The 9,980-nt window shown below is 37.7% G+C and overlaps 1 protein-coding gene across 6 annotated transcripts in view; it reads left to right on the forward strand.

Annotated features, from left to right (window-relative positions):
* The window catches only part of TMPO (thymopoietin), a 43,582-nt gene that overhangs the window by 2,458 nt on the left and 31,144 nt on the right, over window positions 1-9,980 (forward strand). For all 6 annotated transcript variants that reach the window (XM_049626120.1, XM_049626121.1, XM_049626122.1 and 3 more), the window contains exon 2: window positions 6,772-6,898. In XM_049626120.1, coding sequence (XP_049482077.1) covers window positions 6,772-6,898 — 127 coding nt within the window. The remainder of the gene's footprint in view (window positions 1-6,771; window positions 6,899-9,980) is intronic.

Genomic DNA, 9,980 nt, shown 5'->3' on the forward strand with positions numbered 1-9,980 from the left:
GATGTTTAGAGAATATTTCCCAACTAATATAATACCACGTTAAAAAAACACCAGTTTTTTAAAAAAGCATGTCCTGCCTGGGTGGCTCAGTCATGATCTCATGGTTCCTGGGTTCAAGCCCCACATTGGGATCTGTGCTGACAGCTCAGAGCCTGGAGCCTGCTTCAGATTCTGTCTCTCCCTCTCTCTCTCTGCCCCTCCCTGCTTGCACTGTGCCTTTTTCTCTCTCCAAAATAAATAATCCTTAAAAAAAATTTTTTTTAAAGTATGTCCCAATCTACCCTGTTTTCTTGGGGGTGTAAAAATTTCAGTTATCCAACACTTTTGAGTTCCTACCAAGTGCTCTAACAACCAGAGATTGATTTCTGCAGACCCTGCCAACCATAACCATATAATTATTTAAATTTGTTGGGGTTTTTTTTTTTTTTTTGGTATGTTAATTGATCATGTCATGTTTGTTATTTACACATTTTATCTTAACAAATTTCTCATGTTACCAGAGTTGATCAGCACCATGCAAATAAATTCTGGGTGAAAGGAATTAACATTTTAATAGAATCTACAATGTCCAGTGGCATGCTAAGCCCTTTATATTTCATTTAATGTTTTAGTCTGTATAGAGGAAAACTATTTCATAGGCATAGAAGCCATAGTCTTCTCTGCCTTGGGTATTTGAAGCTCAAATACCCAAGCCTTGGCCAGGCTTAATGGCATGAACAAATTGAAAAAGTTAATAGTGATTATTTGGTCAGTAGCATCATTTTCTGCTTTAAAGCACATTAAGTAAAAGTGACTTATAATTTAACTTAGGAATCTGATAGACTTTACCAGGCATAGGAAAAATATCTTGAGTTGAGAGGGAAAGAATCTTAGGGTATCTATAATAATAGATGAAATTATTCTCCATGGCACATTCCTCTTATATGTACAATATTTTATATCATGGCAATTTTAGCCTTATATGTAATAACAATATAGTTACATTTTTTAAAGAGTATTTATAACCTAGGAGAAAGTCAAATTATGTTGGAGAGTTGTAGATTAGGCAGATTTTTTAAGTGCTAAATTTTTTTTAGTTTATTTAGTTTTTGAGAGAGAGAATGGGAGAAGCAGAAAGAGGATCCCAAGCCCACTCCTTAGTCAGTGCAGAGCCTGGTGCGAGGCTCGAACCCATGAACTGCAAGATCAGAACCTGAGCTGAAACCAAGAGTTGGATGCTTAACCGATTGAGCCACCCAGGTGCCCCTAAGTGGTAAATTTTTAACTTTTTTTTTTTTTTTTTAAAGTAGGCTCCCGCCCCATGTGGGGCTTGAACTCATGACCCTGAGATTGAGTCATGTGCTCCACTGGCTGAGCCAGCCAGGTGGCCCAGCTTTTAACATTTTAAAAATAAATCAAACATTACTGTGGATTTGACCAAAGACGTAGCAGTTGCCTTCCATTTAAACATGGGTTTATGAGGAGTTGGGTTTTTTTTTTTTTTTTTTTTTTTAATGTTCATTTCTTTTAAGAGACAGAATGCTAGTGGGGGAGAGAGGCAGAGGGAGAGAGAATTCCAGGCAGGCTCCATGCCCAGAGTGGAGCCCTACATGGTTCTCCATCCCACGACTGTGAGAGCACACACAAGTGGGGGAAGAACAGCGAGAGGCAGAGAGAGAGAATCCCAAACAGGTTCTGCAGTGTCAGCACAGAACTCAACACAGGGCTCAAACTCACCGAACTGAGAGATCATGACCTGAGCCAAAATCAAGAGTCAGATGCCTGACTGACTGAGCCACCCAGGGGCCCCAGAATATTTTTAATTAAAGGAGAACCCCTTTCCATTTCAGCCATAGCCATGGTTTCTTAGATTCATTTGGTGTGATATGACAAAAATATTAGCATATTCAAAATTTGGTTTTTGGTTTTAGTTTTCTTTTAAACTTTTTATTTTATGCATCTTGATGACACCAGCATTTTTAGGTGTTAAAATTACCTGGATTGCAGACAGAAAAATAAACATTCAAAAAGTTGGCAATCTGCCTTTTTGTTCTAAGGTGCAAAGCAGTTGTAGCTATTTAGAATCTAATGGAGCATAGCATTCTTGAATGGTCTGATCAAGTGGATCATGAATTCTTAAGAAATATTTAAAGACAGGGAGGACAACAGTAAAAAGTATGTTAATTAAATCATAAATTGACTACCATAGTCTACAATAAGGTGTTAAGTGTGGACTTCTGAATCAGAGTTATATAGTACATTAGATTTCCAGCTCTGACACTTATTCAGAGGACCTTCTTGAACGATGAACATTGCCTATCAGATCAATTTTCACCTGGAAAATAGGAATAATCTAGTAACTACTAGTAGCTACTTAATTGAGGATTACAAGAGATAATTTGTTAAGGTGTCTAGTGCTCAGCAGTTGATCCCTATTAAAACATGTGATTTCTGAAATTTTTTGTGTTTACTTAGCGCCAGAGCAATACAATGTTACCATAATATTTTTTTTTCAGAATTGGATGAGGTAACTTTGTGAAAGTGATGTATGCATACTTTGTTCAAATGTTACTATATTGCTAGAGTTAGCTGTGCATCTTTGAACTTCAGTTTCCTCTCTTGTAAAATGGGGGTGTTAGTATCTATTTCATAGGATCTTTAGGATTCTATAATACATGTAAGGAAGGTACTCAGAACACAATTTGGTACATACTAAGTGCTCAGTAGAATCTATTTTATAAAAATAATTATTGTTATACTAATCTTGCTACTAATGGTAGAAATTTAAAAATAGGAGTAGCTGGGGGCTCCGGGCTGGGTCAGTCAGTAGGGCATGCAACTCTTATTAATCTCAGGGTCATGTGTTCAAGCCCTTCGTTGCTCATAGAGCCTACTTAAAACTTAAAAAAATGAAAATAATAGTAGCTCATAGGTGATATCAAAGAACTGTTGGATTTTAAAGTTGAAAAAGACATTAGAGATCATCTGGTAGTTGGGAAGAAACTGGAGAACAGTGCCTGGCACATACTAGGTACCTAGTATTTTTAACTGAATGAAACTAAGAGTATGTGATTTTACTTAAAGGAATAAAATTCTCATAGTCTCATGGTTTGTGAGTTCGAGCCCCGCATCTGGCTCTGTGCTGACAGCTCAGAGCCTGGAGCCTGCTTTGGATTCTGTGTCTCCCTCTCTCTCTGCCCTCCCCTGCTTGCACTGTGTCTCTCAAAAATGAATAAATGTTTAAAAAAATTTTTTTTTTCTAAATGGCATTACATTTCTGGAACTTTTCTCCCTACAAATTAAAAATAAAAATCAGGTAGCCTGTTATGAACTCCTGCTTTGCTTGACTTAGCATAAGCTGGTTTGTTGGCCTCAAGATTTCTTTGTACAGCTGTAATCTTTCATTATGTTTTAAGAAAATATTAAGAGTTGGTTTTCTGCTTGATTTGATAAGCCCTTGTTATTTTAAAAAAATTTTTAATGTTTATTTATTTTTGAGAGAGAGCACAAGCAGGGGAGAGACAGAGAGGGAGACACAGAATGCAAAGCAGGCTGTAGGCTCTGAGCTGTCAGCGCAGAGCCCAACACGGGGCCCGAACCCATAAATTGTGAGATCATGACCTGAGCCCAAGTTGGACACTTAACTGAGCCACCCAGGTGCCCAACCGACTGAGCCACCCAAGCACCCCAAGTCTTTGTTATTTCTTAATAAGAAATGGGTTTTTAAGAATGACCTATTTTTCTCTTCCCAGATGACACTCATTAATTCATTCAAGAAAACAGCTATCAACTACCTACTCCTTTGTCAGTCCTTTTTAAATTTTAGATGCTTGGGATACATTATGAATATGACAGTGCCTCTTCTTTCTGCTACCCTCTTAAATGCTGCATCCAGAACACCTGAGATACACATTAAAATACAGATTCTCAGGCCCAAGATTAGATCTCAGAATGGGGTTAATTAAGACTTTTTAAAATAGGGGTAACTTCCAGAAGTTTTGAGGTTTTGATAACAAGCCAGATTTAGGGACTATTGCTCAAGGAGTTTTTCTGGAGAAGATAAAGTATGTTTACAAATAGGTGGAACTGGGGCACCTGGGTGCCTCAGTCGGTTGAGCATCCAACTTCACCTCAGGTCACGATCTCGCGGTGTGAGTTCGAGTCGGGCTCTGGGCTGATGGCTCAGAGCCTGGAGCCTGCTTCTGATTCTGTGTCTCCCTCTCTCTCTGCCCCTCCCCCGTTCATGCTCTGTCTCTCTTTGTCTCAAAAATAAATAAACGTTAAAAAAAATAAATTAAAAAAAAAAAAAAACAAATAGGTGGAACTGGTGAGTGCCAAAGAAAGAGATTTCTTGAAAACCTCAGGCTTCTGTAAGAATTAAAATTTTTGAATGTTTTGTTGACAGTAGAATTTGAACATTCTTAGAGTGGGAGGTGATTTTCTTTTATTTAAAAGTATGTTATACAAGGAAGTTTTTCTTCCCAACCTGTCCACACTTTTTTGGAAAATTCAAGTAGGTCACTAACACAAGATTTGGTCTATTTGATTTTTAAAAAGTGTTTAAAGAATGCAAGGCTATGATGTATAAACTCTTAGATTCTTGGCAACTTTTGATATCAATGTGTAAGTTGCTTAAAGATTTGAGCCTGATCCTAAACTAGCACAATATGTGTATTAAAGCTTTCTGAAAGTACCATCAGTTTCACAGCAATTTTTTAGTTAAAAGATTTCTCTTGAATCGATATCATTATTCTTATTAGCAGTTATCTTTAAAAAATAATTTCTCATAATCTTGCTTTATATAAAATATTTCAAATTTTAATTTTGCTAAAAAATTACTTTTTGGAAATCCTATAACTTTATTTTTTTATTTATTTTTAAATATAATTTATTGTGAAGTTAGGTAACACACAGTGTGCACTTGACTTCGGGAGTAGATTCCCATGATTCATCACTTACTACAACACCCAGTGCTCCTCCCAACAAGTGCCCTCCTCAATACCCATCACCCATTTTCCTGTCTCCCCTGCCTCTCCTCCATCAACCCTGTTCTCTGTATTTAACAGTCTTCTTATGGTTTGCCTCCCTCTCTGTTTGAAATTATTTTTTCCCTTTCCCTTCCCTCATGGTCTTCTGTTAAGTTTCTCAAATTCCACATATGATTGAAAATATGGGATACTTTTTCTCTGACTGACTTATTTCACTTAACATAATATCCTAGTTCCATCCATGTTGTTACAAATGGCAAGATTTCATTCAGAAATTCTTTTATTTTTTAATGTTTGTTTATTTTTGAGATAGAGTGCCAGAGCACAAGCGGGGAGGGGTAGAGAGAGGGGGAGAGGAGATCCAAAGCAGTCTCCGTCTTGACAGCGGAGAGCCTGATGTGGGGCTCAAACTCAAAAACCATGAGATCAAGACCTGAGCCAAAGTCTGCCACTCAACCAACTGAGCCACCCAGGCACCCCAAAAATAGAAATTCTAATACATGGCCAAATCATGCCTGATTTTTCTTTCTCCCCCTCAGCATCATTGAAAGTAAGCAGTCCATACAACTATGGTTTTCACCATTTTGCATAAAATATTTCTAGAATGCAGTATTTATTTTTAGTTTTTTAATGTTTGTTTTTGAGAGAGAGAGAGAGCACAAGCAGGGGAGGGACAAAGAGAGGGAGACACAGAACCCAAAGCAGGCTCAGGCTCTGGGCTGTTAGCACAGAGCCCGGTGTGGGGCTCAAACTCATGGACCGTGAGATCACAACCTGAGCTGAAGTCAGACACTTAACTGACAAAGCCACCAAGGCACCCCTAGAATGCATTATTTTTTCTTTTAATTAATCTCTATACCCACCGTGGGGCTCGAACTCACAACCCCGTGAACAAGAGTCATACTCTGCCTGAGTCAGGCAGTTGAAAGACACAGTATTGACTCATTTGCCCAAAATAGAAATTTGGGCCTAAACTGACTTTGATACTTGTAGCCATTATTCAAACAGCTATTTCTTGTTCAATTCTCTGAGGCTTTCTGGGGTTACTGAGGCATTTTGTAGGGCTATTTGCCATAACCCTAGAAGACACCCACACTTCTGCTTTCTTCTCTTGTTTAATCTTGGAAGGTTTATATTTTTCCAGCAAATACTGCCATTGCTTAAGTTATGCCGAAAACTTCCTTTGAAATTTCTCTCAAAGCTTGTTCCATGTTCTCTGAACTTTTCTAAGTGAAACAGTCATATAGAACTAAATGTGCTGACAGAGCTGTACCAAGAGGTGATAGTCAAAAAGTTTGACTTCCTTCGTGGTCAGACACCGGCTACTAAAGTACTGAATATTCACCTGGGTTTCATAGATTCTGATATGCTTGTTTAAATTAAAGGAAATCATTTTTAAATATAACTAAGAAATATCTTTATGGTAAAGTCATAAGCTCTTATAGAATAATTTAAATTTTTAAGGATTATTTAAGTGGTCAGTAGTAGTAAATTGTATCTCTGATTATCTGGGTGAAAGTCTTTAAACCCTTGCTGTTTACTTTTGAATTTTTGATGACGCCACCTCCTCTTTAGATAGGTAAGCCAAAACTGTTTTTAATAGTAATGTTTAAAAATTTGAGTTGTTACAATTAAACTTAAAAAATATCTTCAAATAATGAGTTGCTCTTAATAAAATTGCTAAGGCCTAATAAAGCTATAAATTGGAGGGTGAATTTGCATGTTTATATTGTATACAGTGTGACTTATAAAATAGGTGAACACTTTAATTCATGTGGAAATGATAACCGGACTTTGTTTACAGAAAGCCACAAAGAAAACTGATAAACCCAGACTAGAAGATAAAGATGATCTAGATGTAACAGAGCTCACTAATGAAGATCTTTTGGATCAGCTTGTGAAATATGGAGTGAATCCTGGTCCTATTGTGGGTAAGTTGGTAAGATTTCAAGTTATCTTTTCTGTAAGTGCCCCAAATTGTTTTCCTGTCTTGTCTAGCAGTTAGAGTTTGGGTTCTAAGGACCAGTGTGTCATTAATCATTTATATGACCAGGACACAATTTCTTTAACTATAAATAAGGAAAATAAAATGGGAGAAATGAACTTAGATAATCTCCAAGATTACCTCTGTTGTTGAAATTATTTCATATTGTGCTAATGTCACAGCTACCTGGTGAGACATAGGAGTCTTACATGACAATTGAGGAAAATTTGAAGTGACACAGCTGGCCAAATTCATCCAAGTTAATAAATTAGTGACAGATTTGTTAATAGAACTCAAGTTAGGGATGCCTGGGTGGTTTAGTTTGGTTAGGCATCCGACTTCAGCTTAGGTCACAGTCTCACCACCGTTCATGAGTTCCAGCCCCACATCGGGCTCTGTGCTGACAGCTCGGAGCCTGGAGCCTGCTTCGGATTCTGTGTCTCCCTCTCTTTGCCTCTCCCCAGTTCCCCAGTTCCCACCGTCTCTCTCTCTCTCTCAAAAATAAATAAACATTAAAAAAAAAAAAAAAAGGAACTCCATCAATTCTTAGCATAGTACCCATTTTCAGTTATCATTAAAATTAACATTTTTAGGGGCGCCTGGGTGGCTCAGTCAGTTAAACGTCCAACTTCAGCTCAGGTTATGAACTCGCTGTCGGTGAGTTTGGGCCCCACGTCGGGCTCTGTGCTGATAGCTCAGAGTCTGGAGCCTGTTTCAAATTCTGTGTCTCCCGCTCTCTCTGCCCTTCCCCCTCTCTCTCTGCCCTTCCCCCTCTCACAGTCTGTCTCTGAAAAATGAATAAACCTTAAAAAAAATTTTTTTTTAAATAACATTTTTAAAGTCTTGTTTTGACTGGAATTCAAGAATGATCCCTTAAAGAACAAACTAAAAGAAAACTTGGAACTTAATATAATATACTGGATTTCCATCATTTGGTTACTGTCAGTGATTTTGCAAGGCTGGTTTTGCTTTAATTCTGGAGGGTCTTGACTGTAACCTCAAGATGAGAAAGGTCTATTTTGGTCTTCTAAGTTATGTAAAATTTTGAACACTGGAAATTTGAATTTTTTTTTAATTTAATTTTTTTTGGAGCAAGCGAGAGAGCATGTGTATAAGCAGGGGAGGGGCAGAAGGAGAGAGAGGAAAGAATCCCAAGCAGGCTCCATGCTGATAGTGTAGAGCCCAACACAGGCCTCTATCACACAAACCCATGAGATCATGACCTGAGCTGAAATCAAGAGTCTGAGCCACCCAGGTGCCTCTAGATTTGGTTTTTTTTTGTTCTATAGGTAAAGTTGCAAACAAAAATTTAGAATGTTTTTCTTTTGTTTTAAACATAGTACTTCCACATAGCTGGTAATAAGCCTGTGAATATAACTACTAACAGATATTTGATATTTAATTTTTTCATTTAAAATTCCAAAAGGGAGATGCTACAAATATGTGTATTGTGTGTCAATGTACGTATTATATATATTGGTATACCAGCTGTTCATTGTTTCCCAGCTTTATTGAGGTATACTTGACAAAAGTTGTATTATATGGTGTGTGCGTTTAACTTGATGTTTTTGTAGACGTATATATTGTGAAATAATCAACATGATCAAGCCAATTAACGTCCATCACCTCACTGTTTTATTTTGTGTCTGAATGTGTAATGAGAGCACTTAAGGTCTACATTTTTCACAAGTTTCAGGTGTATTCTTAACTATAGCCCATTCTGTACATTAGATTTGCAGAACTTAGTCATCTTGCAGAAATTTTGTACCCTTTGACAACATCTTTCCACTTTCCCCTCCCTAGCTGTTCATCTTACAGCTACTTATGTAACATTTTGAGATCTGTGTTGTTTCTTAAAAAAAAGTGTATTATCATTGTAATCATCTTTTTTTTTTTTTTAAGTTTATTTCTTTGTTTTGAGGGAGAGAGCACGAGTGTGCGCACATTTGTGGGGGAGGGGCAGAGTGGGAGAGAGGGAATTCCAAGCAGGTTCCACAATACCAGTGAGGAGCCCGATGCAGGGCTCAGTCCCATGAACCATGAGATCATGACCTGAGCTGAAACAGAGCCAGAGGCTCAACCAACTGAGCTACTCAGGCACCCCATCATTTTGTTCATCTTCTAGAAACCACAGAGGGGTGCCTGGGTGGCTCAGTCAGTTAAGTGTCCAGCTTTGGCTCGGGTCATGATCTCATAGTCCGTGGGTTCGAGCCTTGTGTTGGACTCTGCTGACAGCTCAGATTTTAGAGCCTTCTTCGGATTCTGTGTTGCCTTCTCTCTCTGTCCCTCCCCCACTCACGCTCTTTCTCTCTCTCAAAAATAAATAAACATTAAAAAAGAAAAAGAAACCAGAGGGACATACAGTTAGTGTAAAATAGAAAATAAAAGCTGTTTTTGGCTTTAAATTGTCATTCATGTTGAAATGTGTTAAAAATGTGTTCGTAATCAATTTTACTTTGCTGCCTAATTGGTATACAATTTCTATTTTGTGGCACACATTTTCTATAAAAGGTCATTTGATCACAAAGTACTTATATCTAAATGTGATTTAACACCTTAAATTTACACAATGTTATATGAAAATATATTCGACTAAAAAACTGTAGATGACTTTTCTTTACCCATAACTGAATGGCTCTTTATAGGCATATTAATCTCTGAGATTTGTGGGATTTTTATCATAGTATTGAGAGGAATGCAGTCTGTTTATAAAAATGATTTTTTTCTATAAGGCAAGTGCTATTTACATAGTACTGAAAAATGTACAAAGTCTAAAGCTTTTCAATCAAAAATAGTCAGTCATACATGGCTCTTTAGTAGGTGATCTATAATAAGATTATACCAGGGATGCCTGGTGGCTCAGTCAGTTAAGTGTCTGACTCTTTATTTTGGCTCAGGTCATGATCTTACTGTTTGTGAGTTTGACAGGCTCTACCATGACAGTGTGGAGTCTGTTGGGGATTCTCTCTCCCCTCCCTCCCTCCCTCCCTCTCTCTCTCTCCCCCCCTCCCTCCCTCTCTCTCCCCCCC

The sequence above is a fragment of the Panthera uncia genome, chromosome B4 (assembly GCF_023721935.1).
Source record: "Panthera uncia isolate 11264 chromosome B4, Puncia_PCG_1.0, whole genome shotgun sequence".
Classification (NCBI taxonomy): domain Eukaryota; kingdom Metazoa; phylum Chordata; class Mammalia; order Carnivora; family Felidae; genus Panthera; species Panthera uncia.